This window comes from Lineus longissimus, chromosome 15, assembly GCF_910592395.1.
Source record: "Lineus longissimus chromosome 15, tnLinLong1.2, whole genome shotgun sequence".
NCBI classification, from domain to species: domain Eukaryota; kingdom Metazoa; phylum Nemertea; class Pilidiophora; order Heteronemertea; family Lineidae; genus Lineus; species Lineus longissimus.
Genome location: NC_088322.1, coordinates 10,017,129 through 10,042,982, shown reverse-complemented (window position 1 = coordinate 10,042,982; position 25,854 = coordinate 10,017,129). Strand labels below are relative to the sequence as shown.

The 25,854-nt window shown below is 42.3% G+C and overlaps 2 protein-coding genes across 5 annotated transcripts in view; one reads left to right on the top strand and one right to left on the bottom strand.

Annotated features, from left to right (window-relative positions):
• Nucleotides 1-244: 244 nt before the first annotated feature.
• The window catches only part of LOC135499484 (alsin-like), a 29,088-nt gene continuing 3,478 nt past the window's right edge, over nt 245-25,854 (bottom strand). The window contains exons 2-25 of one of the 3 annotated variants that reach the window (XM_064790247.1): nt 20,399-20,628; nt 18,413-20,254; nt 17,984-18,071; nt 17,620-17,716; nt 17,062-17,252; nt 16,764-16,799; nt 11,930-11,987; nt 11,301-11,552; nt 10,858-11,030; nt 10,156-10,321; nt 9,645-9,905; nt 8,739-8,809; nt 8,150-8,216; nt 7,716-7,918; nt 7,263-7,421; nt 6,679-6,848; nt 6,373-6,482; nt 5,692-5,921; nt 4,764-5,061; nt 4,334-4,491; nt 3,774-3,902; nt 3,285-3,513; nt 2,831-2,956; nt 245-2,238 (exon numbers count right to left, since the gene is read on the bottom strand). In XM_064790247.1, coding sequence (XP_064646317.1) covers nt 2,014-2,238; nt 2,831-2,956; nt 3,285-3,513; nt 3,774-3,902; nt 4,334-4,491; nt 4,764-5,061; nt 5,692-5,921; nt 6,373-6,482; nt 6,679-6,848; nt 7,263-7,421; nt 7,716-7,918; nt 8,150-8,216; nt 8,739-8,809; nt 9,645-9,905; nt 10,156-10,321; nt 10,858-11,030; nt 11,301-11,552; nt 11,930-11,987; nt 16,764-16,799; nt 17,062-17,252; nt 17,620-17,716; nt 17,984-18,071; nt 18,413-20,254; nt 20,399-20,628 — 5,569 coding nt within the window. In that variant the 3' untranslated portion in view covers nt 245-2,013. The remainder of the gene's footprint in view (nt 2,239-2,830; nt 2,957-3,284; nt 3,514-3,773; nt 3,903-4,333; nt 4,492-4,763; nt 5,062-5,691; nt 5,922-6,372; nt 6,483-6,678; nt 6,849-7,262; nt 7,422-7,715; nt 7,919-8,149; nt 8,217-8,738; nt 8,810-9,644; nt 9,906-10,155; nt 10,322-10,857; nt 11,031-11,300; nt 11,553-11,929; nt 11,988-16,763; nt 16,800-17,061; nt 17,253-17,619; nt 17,717-17,983; nt 18,072-18,412; nt 20,255-20,398; nt 20,629-25,854) is intronic. The other 2 variants (XM_064790248.1, XM_064790249.1) reach the window with 2 other exon arrangements.
• LOC135499791 (uncharacterized) lies at nt 22,003-25,795 on the top strand. 2 transcript variants are annotated; one of them, XM_064790747.1, is made up of 2 exons: nt 22,003-22,233; nt 22,603-25,795. In XM_064790747.1, exon 2 carries the CDS (start codon nt 22,612-22,614, stop codon nt 24,565-24,567), a length of 1,956 nt encoding a protein of 651 aa, XP_064646817.1. In that variant the 5' UTR covers nt 22,003-22,233; nt 22,603-22,611; the 3' UTR covers nt 24,568-25,795. The 2 variants fall into 2 exon arrangements, with proteins under 2 accessions (XP_064646817.1, XP_064646816.1); XM_064790746.1 differs by having other exon boundaries at nt 22,590-25,795.

The window sequence follows — 25,854 nt, the reverse complement described above, 5'->3', positions numbered from 1 at the left end:
CCTTTATACAGCGTCTTCTGTGTTCAACTCATAATGCCAATCAAGAAGTTTAACTTCTTTTTCTTTTTAGTGATCAATTTTCTTTTTCTGGCTTTACTACCACCGAACCAGGCCTTTTTCTCTATTAAACCTGACTGTCATCACTCGTGTTCCTCCCTTGATCCCCAGAGTTTGGTCTCCATTGATGCAGCATAGGCCACGCGGCCAGTCTCTTGTAGATATCAGAATAACACAAACACCGATGTGAGAAATCATGACCAGTTTATTATCAATAGACCTGGAAGTCCTGATAACAACAGACAAAGAAACAAAAACAAATACTGAGGACAGAAAGAATAAAATAACATGCAGAAAGACAATATTCCAATTACAATTGGCCATATGAATAAAAACTAGCATTTGCTTTCTCTACCGATTTTGAAGCATTTGCTTGTACTCGTATGAATAAAACAGAAGCAAATGCTCGAAAATTTAAGTCTTTGCGACAAGTCAAACACTTTTCAGCGTCTAGAGTTTGCTTCGAAAGAATATGAATAAAGCTTAGCATATGCTTTATACTTGATAGGAAATGCTTCTATTTTTCAAGGTTGCTCCTGAGGTGGCTAGAAAATTGAAGTAAGCGGTTCGTATGAATAATCTTCTACTTTTAGCAAATACTGCCTCTACTAGAAGGATTTGCTTCCAAGGACATGCTAGTTTTTATTCATATGGCCCAATATATGCACCATTTCAGAAGACATGAATAAAATTACTAAGCCAGTTATATTGGTAGTCCAGTATTTCAGTATCGTCCAATGTATTATTAGGTCATACCAAAAGGCTTTTTCAGAAGTAAATCTCGCACCCTTTTGGGCCGCTCGGTGATCAGTCGAATCCATAAAAGTTTGATATTTCTTAAATCAAACTTTTGGACCCGAGAGGATTATCACATTTCTGTTACCATGGTTATGAAATAACATTTTTTGTTCCGACTCCTTGAATTCGTCAAAGGCTTCCAATGCAGATTTTGTTTTACTTAATTGGCCAGCCTCTAACCTGGAAATTGAGTTGGGTCCAAAAATTAGAAGAAACATCTCCATGTACACCGCTATAAAGAAACAAAATAATTTGCTCATCATTTACTACCAAAAAGAAGATCACAGTGAACAATTTTATTGACCATAATTAAAAAACTGGCAATATGAGGAGTAATCTTCTGATCTTGTTTCAAATAAAATTTACACAAAAGCCACTAAAATTTTCACATGATCACAGGAAGAAATCTTTAGCTAAAGTATGCCATAAAATACATATCTTACAGTGATGATATATGTACATCGTTGAGGGACCATCTCAAATCCAAATGAAGCCAAATATTTATTTTCGTAACACTAACATACATAGATGACTAATTAGTACTTTCAGCATGTTTCACCCCAAAACACCTCCTTTTCAGACTCCCAGGAAAAAAAAAACAATCGATATTTTTGCAATATGAAAGGCCTGTTTCAAATCAAAGACTAAAAAGAAACTCAACATGTTCATTCCAACAGAAATGTACACTGTAGTCCCTTAGAAGATGCCTGTCAGCTCCTGGGGAATTGACTTTATGTACCCTTGTTTCCTCACGTATACCGTCTTTGGGTGCCATATTCAAGAGGCCCGAAGGGATGAATACCTCACATACCTAATACAAAGGTTAGGCGTAGTGGATTAGACTGATTGGCTCAGATCGTGGCACTGACCTATGACCAGAGACAACAACTTGCAGTCCACTACCATTGCTCGATGGGATTTTAAATGAATTAAACGGGTTTTATTACCAGATAATCCTGTTTGGGCTTTATTCATGGTGTGACCGAGGCGGAGCAAATGGACAATGCCCATTCATCACGTGGGCAAAGAAAAACCGCCCCGCATATGTAAACCCTATTGTGTACCCCACCCAATGTATGGACACTTATTTTGTATTAGCGGTACAGAAAGACGGTATACGTGAGGAAAGGGAGTATATAGTGGTTGAACAATTCCGATTCAGAGAAGAATTTTCTCATTTTGAATCTGGAAATAGCTCGCCTTGAGGGTCGTGAACATAATGCCAAGTTCTCCCAGCTCCAAGTGAGCCTCCATCAGATCGTCAATGAAGTGGATCTCCGCGCCAAGATGGCGTATCCTCGCCCGTACCACGACATACTGGAACACCGGGAAGAGATCATCCATACACCAGAGGTAGTCGTCTCCCAACATCTTCTGGACAGCCTGTATTAAAAGGATGCTTTTAGCCGACGTTTTTAAAATGATTGAAAACATAATGTGCAATGAAAATTTCATGGTTTGACAGGCTTGGATGAATATATTTGGCTGTGAAAGCGTTCCTCGCTGATTGACTCTGGGAAAAAGTTATGAGCATGTGGATTGTGCCGATTTAACTGAAAGAATGGCTTAGACGTCTATTACAGGTACGTGACCCAAAGGTTTTTTGTTCAAAATGGCATCGCTGCAAGGCAACCAGGCAAAAAGATGTGCATTCCTGACTACTACAGTATGTTCCAAGAAAATAACTACACAGGCAAATATTAGAGAAACTGAGATAACTATTGCTACTAATGTCATCCCATACTCACCGGCACCCCAATCTTGTCAGCCAAAACAAAGAGTCTCACTTAATTTTTTTATTTAGTTTCCAGGATTTATGATTGAATCATTGAATTTATGAATTTTTTAAATTTCCATTAGCACAAATCTACAGATACCAATGAGTTACAGGTACAATTCTGTAGACCCAGAAATTGTTACATGCCTTTTACGTTTTTCATGTTTACAAATAATTCTAACTCTCTGCCATACTTACCCTATTGAGGTCATTGAATGTGTTTCTGATGGTATCCAGTTTCTCCGCAGGACAAAACGCTGTGCTGAGCTGCTGGAGTGATTCGACAGCTCCCTTGTAACACTGGTCTCTGATAGTGGACACCTGCTGAAATGAGGGGGAAAACACGTGGTAAAAAATTCTGTGGCATCCAAGATATAAAACAGGCACAAGTAGGGAGGGAGTTTTTCTCTTGCCTTGGCATAGGCACTGGGTACGGGAAACCTTGCTGTTACATCTCATTGAGAGGACAAAGCAAGTTGGTATGAAGCAGCAGCCACCATATGGACAACTGGACTACAGTGACCCCAAGTGAAGACAACCTCCCTTCCAGTGAAGTGATGTCATCTCAACCTAGTTTTTTCTCTTCAATTTTTGTAACTTTATCAATAGTTGTAAACGACATCAAGATTTTGCACAGAAGTTTCATACTCACAGCTTTCTGCTTCGACAGATCAACGGACAGATCATCCATCGGCCAGAATCGTCCGTCAACGCCTAGGTAGGAGAGCAGTGCCATGTCAGACTGGCGATTCAGGCGCTGGACACGTTCCCAGTACCTCTCGTCCTCACGCTCGTTATAGAGGGCGTACAGCGTGAAAAGGGGCGGGTAGACTTTCGGCAGGAGGAAGCTGTGGAGGATACCAGTCGCTGTGATCACTTCACTGAAATGAGGAAGCACACATCAAGTTGACTTCATCCGAGGCCAGGGAGTAGGAGCTCATCTTAAGCGATCGTCAACTCTGATAGGAAATTTATGCTTGTCCTGGCATAGGCACTTGGTACAAGGCATCTTAGATGTCTGTCTCGTTCAATGGATGAAGCATTCGAAGTAAAAGTGACTTGTTTGAGGTCACAAGCAATGTACTGTTCAGCTACTGGGAAGTGAACCCATGAAATCAATTTTCTACAGGTTTATACATACCTTCCATCTTCACTCTCCTCATCCACAGCTCGGAGTGTGAAATCATCGCCCTCCACTGCCTCAGGAGTCTTGCCCTCGGGAAAGATCTGACAAGGCATATCTGTCTCGGGCAGTTCTGGAAACAACACCCTGCGGAAAAGACAATGCAAGGTTTAAAATGACTGACGTTAGAAAACTAAATTGTTTAATGTTTATTGAAACCCTAGTACCAAGTTCAGTCACGGGAGTCATTCTCCCTCAATCAGTTCCGGGTTCTTCCCCTCAGGGAATTTCTGACAAGGCACGTCGGTGTCAGGCACTTTTGGAAACAACACCCTGAGGAAAACAGAGCCAGAAAATTTGCTGTTCTCACAATTACCAATGGCTCAGACAAGACTTTTGTTATGTCCACCTGGAGCCAGTCTGCAGTCATATTCTCCTCGTATGACAAACTTAAAGCATCTTCCTTACTGAAAAAGTGAGCATAAAATACCCTGCCAATGTAATTGAGTTTGAAGTGGCATCATAAAGATAAATCTGATCCAAGTCAGCACGTATGATTTTTACTATTTTAGACATACCTGAGAATATAATACATCCTGACTATGTAAGATTTAATCTCAAGTACTGCGTGGTGTAGTAATCGTGGATGAGCCCCAACACCAACGTAAGTCGCCCGGTATACATCCACGAGACTCTCCATCAGTTTACCGAGGGGATGAAATGACGTGTTGAAGGCCTGGGAAGACATAAGAATAGATCATTACCCAACCTCGCTTCTCAAAGTCAAAATAACTGGGTCAATATTTGGCTGTTCTTGACTCTGCCGGGGCATGTGCTATTGTGAAAGTCACACTGGTTCATCATTACAGACAACTGGCTCTGTTAAGGAAGATGAACTCAGTACGACAGGAACTAAAGGAAGTGTACTTCTCCTAAACGTATGCTATTCAATCTGGTGAACCAGTGCTACTTCGTGAGAAGAGTTGAACCCTGAAGTAGATTACTTACCGTTTTCAAATAGCTATTGATCTGGTGATAATTCTCCACGGTCAGTAGGCCCTCGCTGCGTGGAGGAATCATTTCCAACTCCTCCAACCCTTCGCTACGAACCCTCGACCGCGGTGACATCCTATTCTCCGAATCCCGCAACGCCTTCTTCCCAGCAGAGACCATCACTGCTACCATTTCCCACGCTTTGTTGCAGTCGGGCTTCCCGTTGCCCGCTTGGCATCGAAGGATTGCTCGGCAGTGGTCAAAGATACCCTCCCATTTTCTGTCCGGGGGGACACACAGTGCACCAAAGGTCCTGGACGAACAGGTATATGTATTTAATGTCAAAGTTGGATGTCATGGTCAAAGTATGATTGAATAACACAGGTACTGAAAGAACTGCACCGGCTTGCGATGAAAGCCAGGATTGAGTACAAAATCCTTCAGACTGTCCACCAGTGTGAGCATGAATCAGGGACCATTTACCTGAAAGGGCTGTTGTAGCAAAACCTAACCTCTTGGTGTACATGTAATGGGTCAGAGCATTGGAACAGAAACAAGACATTGCGAAATTCAAGGTAGGCATTTCTCTTTGGAAGGGTCTGTGGAGTGGTGGTGCCTTGAGTGTGGTTGGTTAAGGCGGGATAAGTAGTACATTGGAAGCTTGATGAAGCTTTTGCACAATTGGTTTTGTTAAGTTAAAACAAATTGTTTTTTTTACATTTTATGTCAAAACTGGTCTCTCCCAGGCAAACGTAGGACTACAAACAGAAGGACCTTTAACTGTCAGTGGTTATATATCCCACTACCACAAAGGACCGGCTACACTCTGAGCCACTTGATACCTCTGCAAACCAGAAGTGACAAAAACTTAAAGTAAGACGTCAATACATTCAATTAAGGTGATGGAAGAGAGTAATTGGAAGCAAAAAGGGATTCTACTTACTTTGGAATAATCCCAAGGGCATGAGAAAAGCCCTTTGCCTCCTTCACATTGACGGTTGCCTTCTTCAGCAACCCGTTGACCTTGATACCCTCCGACCATGCTCCAGTGAACTGCCCATCCATGGTATCTCCGTTAGGGAAGGTGAGGACACCCTTGCCATAGAGCTGGGTACCGTAGTTGAATTCGCCCTCGTAGCACGAGTTGTCGTCAGTCATCATCAGGCCGTAACCCTGGAATTATATTAAACATGCTCATGACATCCAGTTCAAATGACCAGGTAAGTGTACGCTCAGACCATGCCGCGGGAATGAAAGCTAGGGCTACAGTCCAATCTCATCACATCCACAGAGCTGAGTCTGAAATTGTGATCAATGACTCTGGAGAAGAAGGTACTCTGAACACTTGAGGTATTTAAGCCCTTCAGATGCCCAGAAAATGCATGTTTGGTACTTAAAATTCCAAATGTTATTTGGTGTGGGTCCCCAGACCCCCTTGTTCCAGTCCTCTATCCTGGTGGGGCTTCCCCCATTACCAAATTTCTGGATCGGCCACTTGAGTTTTCTGCCAGTGTTTGGCTGCATGACATTTCAGACAAAGTTGGTCTTTGAAAGTAAACAACATGTCCCGGCATCCCAGGTTGAACTCATTCGAGCAGATGTGAAAAGATAGAAAATGACTTACAGTGAGTTTGTTTTGCTGGAAGTTTCCTTCAAAGTACATGCCGTCCAACGTCACCACAATGCCTGCGCCCTGCCGGTTGTCCTCCATCCACATACCCATGTACTTTTCACCTGAAACAAAATCAATTCAGTGGTTGAGGAAAAAGTTGTGTGTTTGTTGTCAATTGGTGTCTTTTTTGCTTTTGTTTGAGGCACCATGTACAAGGCCTCTGGACTTTACATTGTACATGTGCATCTCCTTTGAGTGAGGGCTTTATCAAAGGTTCGCTTCCCCATTTATAAGTGTAATTAACATAGTCATACACACCTTTCAGAATATCGTCTACCACGCCATATCCATACTTCTTATCGTTGAGCCACTCTCCAATATAGATACTGGCAAGACTAGTGCTGTTCAAGCTGCCCTGTTTCAGTACCCCATGGCCATGTCGCTGGCCCTCTCTGAAGTAACCTGTGTACACATCACCATTGGCGTATCTGAGCAGGAAGAGACAATGATTTATATTACTCATGATATCACCATATCATTCGTGAATAAAAATAGTGCCACATTCAAGAAAGTTTGGGTGAAAATACAACTGTTAATAGGACTTTTGGATATTTGGACTTGAGTAGGGTAACCACTCTGATGCATAAAGAACGACTAGACACCTCTGACTCCCGATACCTCTGACTAATCGTAGAATGGGGGTTGGGGGTGGGGGTGGGGCGGTGCGGGACTGGGCGGGGGGCTCAATCAGTTGTTACGTGGAAGTTTTTTTCTTTTTCTTGCCGTTTCTCTCAATGAACAGTGAAGCTATAGCAACAGGAAAAATAACCACAGTGTCACAACAGATGCCAATGGGAAACTGCAGCAACAGACACTTGTAAAACATTCATTTCTTTACTGACCTGATACAACCAAATCCATGCATTTTTCCGTCCTTCAAGTTCCCCTCATAGACCTCTACCGAGTCTGTCTTCGGCACCACATTGACCCCTTGGCCATGCTGAAGACCATTCTTAAACTTCCCTGTGTACTTCCTGCCATCCATCCAAGTAAGTTCACCGCTGAAATAGATAAAGAAGATATATGTTTATTTGTCATTCAGGCCCTTGAGTGGCCACCAACTATCCCCACCAATGGCCCGACCTGCTAATATAATCATGGGGCCGCTACTCGACTTCAGACACTCTACCATTGCTATTGCTTGCGATAAAATCACTCTAAAATCTTATTATTAGCGAATCTGATGAACCTTTTTGGACCAACATGTATTGAAACTTTTTTGAGGCAAGGGACTGTGATTGATATGCTGTTATCCGGTCGCACTCAATAGAAATTTGGTAACCTGAGTTACTCACTTTCCATTCATTTTGCCCGAATACCATGACCCCTTATAGGTGGCATCCTTCATCAGCCCACTCTTCAAGAACGTATGACTGATGCCGTGCCTCGTGAGTGGGGGTAAAACATGGCCGCCGATTGTGTTGCGTTTGCCGACGTTGTTCTTGTCTTGCATTAGGACCTTGTCAACAGCCTGGTTGATCGCCCATAGCCAATCAGACTGAAAAGATGAGAAGAGCAGTCAGGACCAACCCTCGAGGATAACGGCCACCCTGGTTAATAGAGTCATTACCTAGAAGTCCAGTTATCAGACATTGTGGCACAAGCAAAACAATGCCAATTGGACACACTACCTCAGGTGCAGATCACATACTGACCACAAAAAGATGCAAGCCTCCCAGAAGGAAAGAGGAATAAATAATGTTAACCAGTTTATATAAGTCAAATTTACCTTGTCACAGGCTGTTGGTGCTATCAACGTGAGTTGATTTTCTGGTGTGATCATTTGAATGGCATTCCTGTTATAACAAATACAAGACCTTTGATGAGAATTAATCAAGTTGGCTACATACATGAATGGGAGCGTATAACAGACTGGCGATTTTAACTGCAAAGATATGCGATATTCATTACAAAGACATGCAATTTTCAAATGAGCGATAAAAAGGTAGGTCGTCTGCGGGCAAAATAAGTCATCGCCGACGTGCGATAAAATGAGACCAGTTTTATATTTATAGTAATAACTGGGTTGTTATATTCATCACAGTAATGATCGACTCTGGTTACCGGAAACGTGCAATGAATCTGTAGACCAGATTCTGTAGTAAGCGGCTGCGATTAAAATCATCTGTGGTAAACTAAAGCTAGGACATCAGTGATAAATGGAACTTCATCGAACTGGCTCAATATTTTTAAAGTGTCCATTAGCCAATTCTCGCTTTGTACATTCTTGGTCGGTCACAGACCCAAGGAAACTAATAAGGAGGCACCACATAGCACCTACTTTTCAATCACTGACTAAACTAAACTGATTAACTTACGAGACTTGGTCGGTATCTGAGAGCGTCTCCATCCAGATGGACTGCAGGGGGAAGACCTCCGTGGAAGAATACTAGAACACAGATGAGAAAAGAAATTATTAACATCTTTTTTAAGGGTGTTTTAGTAGGTAAAGAGACAGAGAGTTTTTCCATCATTCATTGAAACGAAGTTACTTTCGATTGACTGACTGATAATCTGTAGCTCACAAAGCCTGAGCAAGGAGAAGTGCTCTACAAGTAGATATAGCCATTAGTTATTTTTCTCACCATCAGATGTCTTCACTGCTCCATCCAGGTTGCGATTATATATCAGTTCACGTTTTCATATGTATCATGTCGCAGCCCACTTCTCATTTGTAACATGAAGAATGAACAAGTCATTTTCAAAGAGCGGGCGACATATGATTCATGAGGTCACTTTTCACCCTCACGTCGTGTTTTCAAGCCTAATTTAGTTAACTCGTGACAAATGAATCAGGACAAAATGACAACGAGAACCCTATATACATGTAACTTCAGACCAATACTTTCAGGATCAGTGAACAGAAGCTATGAAGAAAGAAGCAATGTAGGAGCTACTGAAGTCAAGAAGCTGGGGCTCTTGGCTAGCAGTCAAGAGATCCAAGCAGGTCTCTATTTCCAACTTGCTTTTACTCCACCCAGGTATAAAATGGGTGCCTAACTGAGCAGCTCATCTGAGATCTATTGAGACATTTCAGGAAAGATCAGTGTGAAGTTGGATGACACCAGGTACCTCTTTCGCACTAAATAGAGCAGACTAATAACCCAAATTTCAACATTTTTTGAAGAATATCTCCTAAATCCCCCACAAAATTAGAAGAAATGACACAAGTTTTACATTTGGTTGACAGCAGTTAGCAACCAAACAGATGTCCACCAACTTACATGTGAATGTACAAATACATCGCTAAAGAGGAAGAACCAGTGTGCTGCAAATCGTCCTGCATTATAAAGGGTCAAGGAATTAGTCTTGCTCTCCCGGATAAGACGCCGCCCCTTGCCGCGTAACGAGTCGACTAGCTTTGCCGGACTAGCTTCCCAGAATATGCGCGTGTTCTCGCAGCTTGTGTGTTCGATCTTCGCCGATTCGATCAAAGCATCCCATAATGCACAGATGTATGTCAGGTGTTCGTGCTCCTCTGTGTCCTACAAGGCAAAACAAACTGGGATGAAAATTTGACAATGTGCAATCCATTCTCCAGGAGAAGATGTGGTTGCCCCCCCCCCCCCGTAATGTAACTTCCTTGAAAAACCTTGGCTCCTTTTTGCAGCAGACCATCCGAGTTACTTAACAGTAGACCAGACATGCCAACAGCCTATGAGGCTCCCTGCCAACCATTGCGTTGCATGTATCAGATTACGGCAGTGCAAGAACTCAGATGCCAATTTTGCATACCTCTGCAACATCCATGGAGAATTTCTTTATCTGTTTCTTATAATCTTTGAGCCTACGTAACGGAATCTGCATCAAACGTCTGAAAGTTATACCACAGTTCATTTTGTCAACCCGTCCTTCCTCCAGCAACTCAGCGAAAACATCTTGAAGCTTCTCTAAAAACGTCCTGAAATGCAACGTGAAATAGTAAACTTACTGTTCAATGACTCATTTATAATTGTGCCAAAATCATTCTGTCACAACAACCAGACCTCTTGTCTCATATTCATTGAAATGCTTTCTTCTGTACAAACTGCACTATCTTGCAGCACTTTACATTCATTCTTCAGCCTAATCTAGAAATCAAGGGTGCTTATAATGCGCTACACTTGTCTTTCTGGCCAGCTGAAAGTAGAGAGCGGCTTTGGCCAAGCCACAAATTCACGACCTTCTGATCTCGGACGCTCTTCCACAGTCTGAGCCAAGAACTCATACTTTCCAAGCAGGGCAGTTTGCAGGACAGTCACTTACCCAGCAGTCTGAGCCAAGAACTCATACCCTCCAAGCAGGGCAGTTTGCAGGACAGTCACTTTACCAGCAGTCTGAGCCAAGAGCTTAAACCCTCCAAGGACGGCAGTTTGCAGGACAGGAACTTTATACCCAGCAGTCTGAGCCAAGAACTGAAGCCCTCCAAGTTGGGCAGTTTGCAGGAGAATCACTTACCCAGCTGTTTTAGCCAAGAACTCAAATCCTCCCATGGCGAGCACATTACCAAAGCTGTGCGAGAACTGGTTAAATATCTGGATGGTCTCTTCTGGGTGTGAGAGCATGTAGATTTGGTAGAGAGACTGGTCGCCCTGGATCACTTGAGTCACTTGCACAATGTTTATGCCAACCTGTAAATGAACAGGCACCTACATGTATGCCCAACCTGACCAGACGTTTTGAAAGGATGCAAACCTTCAGAGAAAGTATGGAGAATGAAAAGACATTTCGCTCATTTTCGCTGGTCATCGTTGATCCCACCGACCTGTAATTGATATCAAAACCAGCAGTTTGTAATACAAGTTTTACTGCTAAACAAGAGATCTTTCTATTGCGCAGACCAGCGATTAACCACAGGTTGCAGGAACAAAAATTGCTTGTTTGCACAGAAATTTACCTACCATGTTCATAACATTAGCAAAAGTGTCAAACAAGTCTTTGATGGCCTCTCCACATGTCGAAGTGTCCACTGCCGAATAGACATCTGTACTAACAAGTGGACGTATCACAGATAGATAGATATTCTCGAGCTGGTTGAAGAAGCTACGCTCGCTGGCTGAGAACTCGTGAAGTAGCGCTATCAGGCCTGATGTCTTGTCGACTATGCTTGCGCACATCTGGGATCCGGCCGTGATCTGCTTCACCCATCCAACCTGAGGAAATACGAGAGAAATTCAAATTCTTATTCCTTCAGCAGCTGCTTGAGCTGCACTTGGAGGTGATATACTCCAGGGAATATTCCTCTTCCAAGTCAGCGTGGTCAAGACCCTGATTGAGAGCCACACCCCTTTTCAGACCACCACTCATAGTGGTACTACATCTCTTTTGTAGGAAACAAAACGATTGACCTATGGGGTAAACCCTTGATGTTTTGGACATCAGATCAGCTGCACAGTTGAAATCAGCAGAGGCTGACCGCACAACTCAATGAAAATTGGCACAGCAAGAGGCACTTATCCGAGGAGGTGAATTCTATAGGCCCGAGAATTGTAGGTTCGAGATTGGTTTTGAGTGGCCGGTCATGACTTACTTTTTTGAGTTGACTTAATCTCTTTGGCACATATTCCGCTTGTACTACTGACTCTGTCCTGGAATTAAAGGTTAACATAGGGACTGAATCAAACATTCTTCGCAATATGATTTTAACGATTTTTTCAAGACGAATGAGTGAGAGGGACACAAGATTGTACTGCATTTAGTTATGGTTCTGGTTGATAATCAACAGTACTGGAGCTGGGGTTTGGCGTTGATGAAGTCTGTTTATAAGGTATTTTACTTGTTATTCTATTAAAGAATAGTAGAAACCTGCAGTCCTTTCTACAATGTTACAGTTTGCTTGACAGTGCTGGAATACTAGACCAATTCTTTAAATAGCCCAACTAACTTTTGCTGACTTGATCAGCTTCCTGACAAGTCAGAGGTACCAATTCCCCCATGGTTTGTAAAAGAAGGGTTTGTACCCCTTTCTGTCTGCTGAGCAGTTTTTGAAATGGTGTTTCTGAAGGGAGGGGATTCAAACTCTCTGGTTGTTGTCCATCTTGAAGTTACTGTCAGAAGAAACTGGTTTATAACTAATATACGCAGAGCGCCAGAAGGTTTGTTGGGTAAAGATAGGTAAAGTTACACCCTCTAGCAAACTGTGAAGGAAAAGTCAGGAGTGTTTCTACCAAGCTTGATTCTTAGCTCTTCACCATTCTTAAAAACGCTACTCGTGGGAATAATTGAGACAGGCCTATTGCGCATCTTTACTCAAGACTACGTGATATTTTGGTCAGAAAGATCAAATCTACGATGTTTGGTCATGCCTCAACACTTCACGACACCCAACTGTGACGACACTCCAACTGAAAGGAGACGAGGCATGCAGCTAAGTTAATCACAACATTAACTCTTTCACTACCGCAGGGTCTTGGCAGGGTCGTAAGGTTTTGGCAGTGTATAGACCCCTGGCCCACACCCCGAATAGACCAGGCGGCCTGGATCCCAACTTGGAAAAGTTCCAATGTAAAATAGCTAGCATTACCAAAACTCAGGGACAAGGTGTGCATTGAGTTGATTGCAGTGCTTCCATCAGTACCATCTCGTTTTTCAGGTGAAACCAAACAAAACCTTTAAAGGGACTGTGGTTCAGCGATAGAACTTGGGGAACATTTTACTAGCAGTACAGATTACTACGGGCCAATAGTCTGGTAAATACCGGGTACGGTAGCGAAAAAGTTAAGAAAATTCAGCTATTCTTGGCAGGGTTTCATCAGAGGAAAATGCAAGAACTGAAATAAAAAGACTTTATGAGCAAAGTGTCAGATTTTAGTCGTATGATTCTTGAGGAAAACTATACATGCACATCTTAAAAACTGTAACAGAAGGTACTAGAAACTCATTATGGGGTATTATCAATTTGTTGTTCATGGTGGCCAGAGAAAACTCAAAGATCCACAGCAACTTGAGACAAATATCTTTCCATTCCAGCTACATATATCATATTATTTAGCATCATTTTGACAAAAAAGTCTGAATTCTGCCAAAAATCGAAAAATTTGCTTCATTGTATTCATTGTCAGCACTTCTCTACAGATTTAACTGCAGCCTGAGGGTTCTCAAACTGCCAAACTTTTTTATGTCGCTTTTTTAGAATTTGTTATAAAATCCTGTCCTCTCGACCACCATAATCGTATGAAAGGTATAATGAGATAATGAATGGATGAATAACCCAAATATCAACATCTTGCAAACTAAAGCAGGTCAGGTTAATATAAAACTGCTGGTTGACAGGAGTATATCAGTCATGCCCGCCATTTTGAAAAACAGTGTATGGATGTACACTTCATACGTATTCCAGATTAAAATAGGAAGCATGACCAATCTACTCATTTTGTCCTGCCATCTAGTGTGCAGATCAGGAACCAATCTAAAATATGCAGTGAATTAGTTCCCAATATCATCATCAACATCATCATCATCCTCATAACAGAATGGTCCATCAGGATTTTTGCTGTATATGCAGATGTCATAATACCAATATCAAACTGATATACATTATTACCCGTACTATAAGGGAGATATGCAAGCTTTTTGAACAAAAGAACTCAATAACAGTAGAACAAGCGTTTAACAATACAGGGTGTCCCAGAAAAATACAGGGTCCGTATTTATGATCTGAGGTTTTCAGAGGGTTGATACACAGCAAGGTAGTATGACTGTCATACTGTCAGTGAAGACTGGTGAGAAAAGAATATAACCGGTCTGATTTATTTTGCTTCAAAACCACCTGAGAAACTTTTCTGGGACACCCTGTAAACTCATAACTGGCAAACACGTCATGCCTTTATGTTGCGGAACGGCACTCACGATACATAACTTGGAGCCTGAAAACTGGAGTTAAAGCGAATTGAAATGACAGTCAGGATTTTTCTATCAAGAGATTAGTCGGCGAATTTTTGATTAAAGTTGTAGTATTGAACTATGTAGCTTTGTTTTGAGGATGAAGAAAGGCAAAGACATCTTTCATTGCCAGAATAAAAATTTCATGTTGTATCTGATACAATATCACTAAAGAGGAGCACTGCAAACCAGTGATTTTTATTGCAGCCATAATCGTACATTTATGTAACAAAAATTACAAGGCTGTAGGACGAGGAGTCACTGCAGGCATTTGTGATAAAAACAAGTCATTCCTTTGACCTGCAATTACATCAAACTGCAGTCGGATATTATCACATGTCACAGTGATGACAGATATTTCTTGCATATTACATGTAGCATTGTTTTTATTGCTTATCGCAGCAATAGATATCACATGTCTTAGAGACAAATGTCACTAGTCTGTAGTGCACTTTAGACCTATACAAGTTATAGAAATAATTTCATAATGGGTGAGCCGAGCAATTTAAAACATTACATTGAGAAGTTGCTATGCATGTCACAAGAAAGATTTTTGTATACATATGTATGAATAGAAAATATTGAACTAAAACTGGAAAAGGTATATAACAACAGTAATAAAAAACCATTTCATGCAACTAAATGCTCTTAAAAAACATCATAATTCATTGAATGGGCACCGACTGTGGACAAAAAAACAAGACATGCGACACTGAGATTCGTAAACGGTAAAAGTTTCATATGGTTCGTGAGTGACTCACTGGTAACAGCCCTGGTGCTGGAATCTAAAGGTGCAAATGACAGTCAGACACGGTTTGCAAATTCAAATAAAATTGTCAAACGATCAGCGTAGGTCTATTATGAGTATAAGAATTTTAAAGATGTGCAGTGCTTTAGAGCCCGGAAACAAGATAGCTATACATGCTTCCCGAAATTGGTGGCTTGCATTGGAACTAACTTTTTCCCGCTTGTCCGTCATTAAAGGCATTCAAGTGTGTAGGTCAACCATGACTATCTCCTTTGTCCCTCCACCATAAGGCCTAGTTTCCCCTTATGACATCACTATTTCGGACACTCAGCGCCCCATTTCTGGAAAGGTGTATATCAAGGCTGAAGTAGTTCCATTAATGGCAATCGAAAGAAATACCAACAAAAATACAGTAATACCACATAAAACTAACTAAAGCTAATCCTACTCTCCACATACAACACTGAACTAGGAACACCTATTTGGTCACTATTGCCTTCAAAGGTAACACCGGTACAGTTTTTATATTCAGTTAGATTCAAGCAAACTTGATCCAGTTACACAAAGATAAACAGTGGAATAAATACGACACATCAATTATTGAGCAGGGATGAGATAGGTGGATACAAATTTTAAGGTTATGAAAAAAAAATGTACTCATTACATAGTTTGCTATTGAGGAAGGAATAATTCAACCATAGTTCTTTTCTACGATTTTAAAAACCACTTCGCTACAGACCAGCTTTGCAACAAGTTCATACGCTACAATTGACCTATTTTCAGTGTATGACATCATGGTGCGAATGCATGATGTCATGTACTCATGTTGTCTGAGCCCAAACCCTGTGCACGATGCTCAGGACTGAAGATGCGTTCCGTTGCAGTGAAATGGTGAGAGCAACCAAGGTACTGAAAATTGGGAAATGTTCGCAGCTATAAAAGTTGGTGAATTTATCAAAATTTATAAAGTTTGAATTACTTTAGTTTTGATACATAATGAATGAGAGTTCAAATATATGTGAGATTTATGGTTGCGATCCAACCCAAATTTGTGGAAACATGAAAATAAAGTGCTCGCAAAAGTTTCATGGTTTACAGTGATTATCTCATCCCCGATTGAGCCATGTAAGTTTTAGACGAAGCCATGCATACCTCCTGTGAAAGTTGCATAGAAAGAAAAAACAGCATTCAAAATATGAAAATACGAAATATAGGGTGGCAAAAGATATGGATGCAATGGCAAAACGGGGACGTATTTTTAAAAGCTTTAGTAAGCAAAGCTGGAATGGTTAAGGTAAGATATAAGGTAATCCTTGCACTTGCATGAAGCTAAACCATCAATTGATTACTTGATATAGTTCCCTATACTAATAAGGAAACAGGAAAGTTTTCGACAGTTTGCCGCGCTGCGCAAACGAGTGATTTCAGTCGCGGCGACCTGCGACTGAGTCATGACAACATGACTAAAATCATTGGTTTGCGTATCAATAGACGGTGCGGACACAGTACGTGTTGCTCAAGCCGTAAGCTGAAACTGAAGTGATCGGACCACCATTTGCATTGACCTCACTCCAATATTATCAAGGTTACTATCCTGTTATAAAACTGTTCTATCACTACTACAGAAAAGAAAGATAAGTATTAAAATAAGTAGAAAACCCACGCCAGTGTAAGTTGCAATGACCTATATGTACTAGGATAAATCACCAGTCACATGGCATGCACACTTACTTACCCCATTTTCGCGCCTGATAATAATCCTGTGATGAACCTAGAAATAACGAGATGCGGGATTATAGGTGGGAAAGCTGGGAGAGAGGAGGGATCAGGTAGGTCAGTTAGGTACAGCCTGTAGCTGTCTTAGGTCAAATGGTGATAGGGTAGCGCTTTACTGCAGCAAATTCTCCTGTATGATAATATTGCAAGGGATAGGGAAGTCGGAGGAAATTTCAAGGACAAAACGCCAATGGAAAGTCATCAAGACAGTCTTGTTTGGTTAGAACAATCTTGTCCGATCACAAAGCGTTACCTACCTGTCTTGGATGCCACAGAAGTATATCTCTGGCTGGTGACTGTTCTGATAGGCCGAGAGGAGGGACTCTAGTTGTCCTGCCGATATGTCCCAAATGAGACAATTATTTAGGCCCTTGATCTTGTTAGGGGTGATCGTAGGACACTCATTGTGGCCCAGTTGGTAGTTGTCATTTTGACCCCAGGCAAAAACCTAAAAGGATTAAAAGTTACAACAAACTTAGGCAGGTTTGGGTGACTTGCACTGTGACTATCCGGCCATGATAACCCAACTCAGACAGCTGTTCAAACGCTTGATCTTGTTTGGGGTGATTGCAACCAGGAGACTCATTGTGGCCCAGTTGGTAGTTGTCATTTTGACCCCAGGAAAAAACGTGAAAAGGATCAAATGTTACAACAAAGTTAGGTAGATTTGGGGCGACTTGGACTCCAACCACCCAGCCTAAACTCAGACAGGAGATCAAATGCTTGATGTTGCTTGGGATGACTGTAGGAGACTAATTGTGGCCTAGTTGGTAGTTGCCCGTTTACAGTGTATGACTTGATACAGTTTAAGTTACCTGAGAATTGCAGGTGAGTGCGAGGGAGTGCTTAGCACCGGCAACCACCTTGATGATGTGCTTGTTGCTCAGGATCTTCACGCAGCTTGGCTGAGGCCTAAAATGAAGATTAGAAGTAATGGAATATCAAAATATTCGGTACAAACAGGCCCAATTAAGATGGCTATTGTCAGCTACGTCATGTCACTCGGCTTTTTTTCATCCCCAGGTAGACAACCAGAGAACCATAATGGGAGTTCCACGCCCGCAGTGTTGGGTGATATAACAAATAATTCCTGTTTGGTATCAGACTTCGTTGGTTCATTCCACTCGTGAGGTGTTAGTTTCAATAAGAACAAACAATAATGGTCGTAATTGTCAATACCTGTCCAACATGTCTCCATGTCCAAGCTGACCACATTTCCCTCGCCCCCAACTCCATACCTCGGTCTCAATACACGCATCCTCTGGCTCTATAATCAAGAGAAATAAAGGACTAACTCAAGATGATGACAATCACACTCAAAAATAGAAAATGTGCAGTCACGTGAACTTAGATGACAACATGGTAATGCAGCATATGGTGTTGCAGGACATTATTACAGGACATCAGTGACTGACAAAAAACGTGTCTTCTCTGTAACATTCAACTGCTGTTCAAAGAAGAGCTTGAGGCAATTTTCCCTGAGAAATATTTCCATGAGCCTGAGGCAGACGCTAATTGATTGGGAAATGGTGGGTGGTTGCCACAAAACTCTTTTGAAGCGCGCCATTGACAAATTACCTCTCTCAAACTCTGCCCTAACACACTTACCTTCCAACTTCTTGGGCAGTTCATTCAGAATCTCTGTCAATCTCTTCACCGATATCTTCCTCCCTTCCTGCTTATCCTTCAAGGACCCCATCCTCTCCAGCACCGGCATCTTCTTCCACTGCGGGTCCGGCTTCTGCCGAGCAACCGTCTTCTCTTTATTATGCTCAGATTTTATCTCCATGATCTTCGTCATGGAGCCGCTGTGACCATTTGCGTTTGGCATAATCACTGGTACAATTTTTTCCGGACTTTCGCTGCTCTGGAGATTGCCTTGATCCGTGTTAAGACTCTCCTTACTGCTGGTCGGAGACATCCCTTTCCCACCTGTGTGACTCACCCCTTCACCTTCTAAACTCTCCTTGCTCGATTCCACTGAGTCATCTAATGTCTGATCACTACTCGTCAACGAGTTTGCGGGAGAAAACCGGAACTCTAGCTTCGCTTTCAGAAGCTTTGAGGCATCCAAGTCTGTGCTTGCCTCGAAGATTGCGTCAGGAGCTGAACCAGTGGGTTCTTCTTGGCTTGTATCGAGCCCCTCAGAGCAGACGCCACTATCGGTAGCACCCTCTAAAGTCTCTTTCTTTGAATCATCCTCGGGCAACACAATGGAGGAATCACGCATTGACAAGCTGTAGACGTTATCTTGTTCTCCAGGTGACATCGTAGAAACATCTGACGATGATTTACCACGGAGTGGAGACACGTCTGTTGAACTTTGAACAGTGATCGAATCCTGACTGGCAGACTTTGGAAAGTCCTCGAAAGTGACACCACCAAAACCCTGCGACATTCGGCGAATATTCGTCACAACTCTATTCCTCATTGACGATATCTCATTCGATACCTGCGTAGCAATTGCACTCGGCTGCGTCACGTTTGACCACAAGTTTTCAATCTTATCACGTATCACAGAATTTTTCGTCTGCTGCTGCAGCAGATCCACTTCGCAGCTGCCGGATAACTGTCGCTCCAAAAACTCCTTTGCCTCTGCCTCGTCAAGAAAAGTACTCGTGTGCGATTTCAAGATACTCGAACCAACGCCACTAATTCCAGACTTTGTCCGCTCATGTCCGAGGCGCAGTTCAGCCTGGCTACCAGGTTTAGAATGGGCACTTGGTTCTGAGATGCTTCGCCTGGGTGGTGAAATTCTACTGTCCGATTTCGATGAATCACGGGGTGATTCTGCAAGTTTATCTACGCTCGCACTTCGACTTACACCCCGATTTGGCATCTCCCCCTCTTCGACCTCCAACCCCAAGGGACACAGGTCCCCGCCACAACTATGTTCCGTACTAATCACGCAGGTGTCATTCAAATCTGTCATCGTATAAATCTCTTGCTTACATTTTGCACAAGTAGACGGTTGATCATCGTGGGTCAAAATATCCGCTGAATCAGCTCTTGCCTTCAGACTCTTTCCTTGCACCTTAGGAAGCTTTTTAACCAAGGCGAGGCTATGCAAATCACCACAACTTATACTCAGCACCTTCCTACCGCCAAAATATTCCACTTTTTGCGGCGTAAAAGTCTCGCCAACATTTGCCAGACCAAGCTGGCATCCAGATCCCCAGGTCCATAACTCCCCATCATCCGTCAACGCCAAGGTATGCTTTTCACCGCAGCCAACCTGACAAATGTTGACCTTCTTCGTGACCTTGGGCACCCCGTGTTCGCAGTGTCCAGTGTTTTCAATAATAACCACAAGTTGTGGAGAACTCACTTTGTCCTGCTCCTTCCGGGCACATTGTCCAAAACGGGTGTCGCCCCAACAAAAAACGTCTCCGGTGTGGCAAGTAACAGCAGTGTGATTGGTTCCGACCTCGACATCAATGACACCACATCCTAGAAAGAGATAGGACAGAAATATTTATTCAGCATGATTCAAGTACTACGGGATCCGAGGGGAGCCTGATGACCGGACCGAACGAAATCGTTGTGCCATGATTACAGTATAAATCAGCTGATCTACATTTTAATATTATTTACCTCTCAAGTCTTCGACCATCTGAGGACTCTCCAGTTGGTTGTCAAGGCTACCGATGCCCAGTTGCCCGTAGTTATTGTTGCCATAGCAATAGACATCCTGATCTCTTGTGAGGAAGGCACAATGGCTGTAACCGATGGCAACCTTGATGATGGGTTTCTTGTGGAAGATGCTGGATGACTTGAGGGCGACGTCTGCCTGGCATTTCCAGAGGTAGAGCAGGCCTTCCTCACTGGAAAGATAGAGAACACGAAATCTTCGATCAGCGGATGGAACAAATGTATGTCGCACTGGCTGCCAACCCACCATAAGGGCTACATGTATCACGGACAGTTCTAAAAGGTTCCCATTCTTCAGTAATTTTGACCAAAATACCAGTACTTTTCAATATTTTTGCAAGTGACCTCAGCATGCTTACTCCCAATCCATTATTGAAAGAAAATGTTGGTTGCTTTCGTCAATGCTACTGAAAAACTGATTGAAGTCATGAAGACTTGATGACTGAAGTTTCAGGATTTTAATCCTGAAATTTGTCAGCAGCAGAGCTGCCAACCCATCAGTACTTTCAGTATACTGATTGGTTGGCTGCTCAGTTTGATTCCTTTGGATTTGGATAAAAAGAAAATTTGGGTATTTCGAAAGGGTAAAATTTCTCTGAGCCATTCGCAGTGGAAATTGTTTGTAATTTTAAGATATCGTTCCTTTATTTTCAATGTACTTTACGGTCTGTCATAGAATGCCAAATATGCGACAAATCTTCAGAACTCAACATTGTGATGTCCAAAGGCCATGTAAATCATCAATCAAATCAATGCTCTCATAACCCTTCATTGAAATACTCACAGAATATTGCAAGAATTTGAACCTTTGGCACTTGAACGCTTCCAACTCTATCCTAAATCGATAATGGTGCCTTTAAAACAGGCAACTCAAACGACATATCATTTAGGAAGTCATGCGTAAAAATAACACTACAATTATGATGGTATAAGTATTAGTTTCCGAATTGACGAATGAATTAACTCGTTCAAAGTTGTTCAGTTCAGTGGCCCCATAACATGCATCATTGGTTTTATTTAGGAATGAAGTGGAAATAAAATGACGTGGGTTTATTACTTTGAAGGTTTTTAGGTCTGGACATCTGTACCAACAGGTGATAGCACTTCCTTCTTAAAGAAAAAACAGCTTTTATTGAGTTCCTGGTTTTTTGAGTTCCCGCTTTTTGTTCCGTTGGATAGGAAGGACAATGTCCTGATTACAGAAATAAAAATGGATAGAAAGACCCATTTGGGGCCAAAATTACCAAGGGTGATCTGTTATACATGTTATAGGGTGTCAGCTAAGAGAGGTTCCACGGTAGTCACTAGAACTAAGTTCTGCCCCCTATTTATTGAACGTCCAAACAGTAGTCAGCCGAGGCCATTCATAACCTCTATGATGAGTATACCATCAACCATTAAAATATGACATACACAATACATATATATTATTAAACTAGCAAGTACTCAAGGCAAGTTTGGACAACTAAAGAATGGAGAAGAAAAGATTCTTTATTCTCCCAAACGATTTAAAATTCATGACCTGGTTGGGCAATTCGACAATTCTAGCCATTTTGCGATCTGTTTGTGGGCGCAGAAGGTCAGAGTGAGGATTGAGACGTCAACTTCGATGAGTCTACATATCTGGGCGGGGGCAATTAAGATTCCAGATAGACTGAGACATCAATCGGAACAACAAGGAATAATACAACAAATCAGGATTACGACGAAGCATTTTCTTCATATTTGACGAGGTGTCTGGATCAAGTTTCTGGGTATAGATATCTCTAACAGAAAGGGTGAGTACATAATTGGAACTTTGAATATCATTTTAAATAATGATCTCTACATGCGTTTTGATGTACATGTAACACAAAGTATAGATTAAACCCATACTTGGCAACACCCAAAAGTTAAGCTTGCTGTTGACAATGACTCGATTGATGAAATATGCTGCATCTTTTGGGTTATAAACAAATTCATACTTACTATTTCATATTTATGCGCCGCACTGGTGACTTAAGGGTTGACTATAGACACCTGCATTTTGCGCAAATATTTCCCAGCTCACACGATGCGACAACAGCTTCATGAAGATACAGCATCAATACACATGTCCTGATGATGCCTTACCCCTTTATCTTTCTACTTTCAGCTAACCCAACCAGCCAGACAAAATGAGTTCAGCTAAGAAAATCGGCAAGACGAGCAAGAAAAAAACGCAACCCACGCCAATGCCGGAGATCCAGAGAAACGGCAGCCAAAAACAACACATTTTCAGCAGCACTCGACGGGATGTTCCATCAATAACGGTCGAGGAGCCCGAGATGAGTGCAACAGCGTTCTCATCAGGTGGTTTACCCTACGCCCAAGTGCAGAGTGATAACGAAGTGATCTATCACGGTAGGACGGATTTTCGGCAGCATTCGCTTCCAAATCATCAACGCCCACGTGAAAGGCCGAAATCTGAATCTGTGATGTATTATGAACGGAACCAGGGGCCGAGAATTTATCAAAGTGTAAGAAGCCGCAGTGCAGATCATCTCCAAACGGAACGACATCAATCGATGCCGCGGGCCGTTTCGCATCATGCTGTTCGAAGGAGTTCCAAGAAACAGGCTGTGCGGAGTCACTCGGATAGTGAGCAACAACTGAAGAGAAATGCAGAGAGAAAAGCTGTACGGACTTATTCCGAGGGAGATAAGGGAAGATGGTTGGAGGAGCAAATGGTCGAAACAAAGTCAGGAAATGAAATCCCAAAGCATAGAACCGATATAAAGGGACTGTCTCTCGATGACCTGCAGCTGGATATCAGGCCGGGTCGGTTTCCGCAACGGCCAGTCACAGCAACTTTGGGGCATAATTTTCGGGGGCAGATCATATCGCCGGAAGGAATCAGGAACGGTTTCATGAACCTTGGTCCGGGTCGAGACTCGGTTCGATCTGGTACCCTTGGGAGGCGGAAGAAAGAGGATGCGATCACGTACTTTGCGATTAGGTTTGTGAATAATGACACGCATGTGTACCACCCAGGAGAGACTGTGGAGGGTCATGTTATCATGGATACATCCTGGCCACTAACGGCACTCGGAATAGACTTGATTATAAGAGCGCGCGGTTCCTTGACAGTTTGTAAAGAGGGTGTTGTTAGCCATAGAAAAAGTGAACTATATTTGGAAAAGACAAGCAGAATGCTTGGTAGAAATGATGGACGAATGATTATGATAACGCCAGGACATTACATCAGCACCTTCACTTATCAACTCCCGAAGAAGCTTCCTTCGTCGATTCTTAGCGAGAACACCTTAAAGAATATCAGTTTTAAATTAGACGTTTCGTACACTGCACAAGCGGTAATTTTTGACGAGATGTATGCAAAGGCGACGTCAAACACGGGCAGCCCACACGTCACTCACGGAATACACATGCGCCGTGGCGACAACTACCGGGTTGTTGCTAAACCAATCAAAGTAGCGACAAAACAATTTAAAGTTGTGAGCATTCCAGACGCCCCTCTTACCTCGAATTTCCTAAAACCAGCAAATCACACCGAGTATTTGAGCAACAATGACGGCTTGATACTTGCGATGGAATCCACGATCGTGTATCCTGGGTCCGAGGTTGAGATGCATATGGATGTTGACGAAGGTACAGTCAAACTTGTGAAGGGCATCAAGGTTGAACTAGAGCAACAAATTCAGATACCAAACACCCACCATGACATCCGACGGACCATGAAAGAGACTGTCCACGACCCAGCCATGCGCAAACGCAACGGAACCCTCGTTACTTGGGACATCACAATGAAAATGCCCAACAGTTTGACCCCCACATACAAGGAGATCATCAACTTAGTCATCGTCGAGTATTCCCTTCTCGTCACCTTGAAGCTACCTTCGAAGCAGCTCTTGATGCGAGTTCCCATTGAAGTCCGCCGCATCCCCACCGCAAAGGATCACACGGCCACGATGCCCGATTTCAGGATGGCGACACGCTTTTCCAATCTGTCCGATGCGAAACCGAAGGAGATTGAAAATGGATATGCAAGGCCGGAGGAAGTGAAGGTCCAGGTGGAGTACAGATATAATTCGTGGATACGCAGGAACAGTAAGATGTACAGCTGCTTCAAGTAAACCACTTGGGTTTATACGTATGTTGACTCCTGATCGATATTGCCCAAGTATCATTATTATGGGATGATGTACGACTGTAGTTGGGCAAGGTAGAACCAGAATTTTTGGATTGGCGGCCAAAGAAAACTAATAAAACGCTGTACATGTATATAACACTCAATAGGCCTCGAATTCAACTGCTGTCATCCCTGCCATGGCAGCTAGTGCCCTCCAAAATGGCCTTTGTGCCTTCTCGAATCTTCTTTCAGATCTTCGAGTACCCAAGGCCAAAATGAGCCAATAATAGTACCCAAGGGCAATAATTTTTGAATTTGAGGTCTGGTATAATAGTTATATGTACAGCAACACATGAGCATATTTATGATATTTGTTATGAGAGGAAGCCACAATGCAATGCAGTGTGTGTAATCTAAGCAGACCTTTTGCCGCGACTCTCAATAGAGCATGATAATTGATGTGTATGAACAGCCTGTGAAGGATATTGAACTGACTTTGAAAAGCTGACATAAAAACGGCTATGAAGGCACCATGTCACTGAACTTGAGCCACGTTAAAGGCCTAAGCTGTTTGTGTAAATTGATTTTATCAGTGGCACAAATATATAGATATAAACATTGCCGCTGAACAGACATGTCAACGTGATCAACAATTCAATCGGGAGTGAATTATATAGGGAATGAATAATGAATGATAAATTGTTGACCTGATGAATATTAAGTTTATAGGTTATTACTAGCCGTGTATACAACAGCAATAAAGTGTATTGATTTACCTGTTAGAAAAATCTCAAAATTCAAATTTAAATTTCAAATTAACAGAGTAGGCCAGTTTCAAATAAATTTTGATGGCCCTACGGGCAGGGTGGTAAGCTGCACACAGGTTTTTATCACAGAGACGGGCAATGAGTGATGAAAATGTGTCTGGTCTGCAAGCAAAACCGGTCATTACCGCGTTTTACATGCAGCCTGTATAATCAATTTTCTTGTGTCAAAGTAATGACCTTTTTTATCGCATGTTTACAGAAATGACTTTTTGTTGCAGGCACAGTCTGCGATGACCGCACAGACTATAGACTTATCTTTATCGCAGGTGATGCTAGCCTGCAATGTTTCACAGATTCGATTATCGCGTGTTACCCTGTTGTAAAACTGAAGTCCGTGAATTCTGTAATCTATTCTTCACGGGTCATGTAAATATATCAAAATAAATACACAGGTATAATTTTAAATTTCAGACGTCCATCGAGGAAAGGTACTTGTCACACTCGTTCAAAATTTAATGAGCTTA

Coding starts and splice junctions, on each gene's coding strand:
- LOC135499791 (XM_064790747.1), top strand. CDS start 22,612: ATGAGTTCAGCTAAGAAAATCGGCAAGACGAGCAAGAAAAAAACGCAA.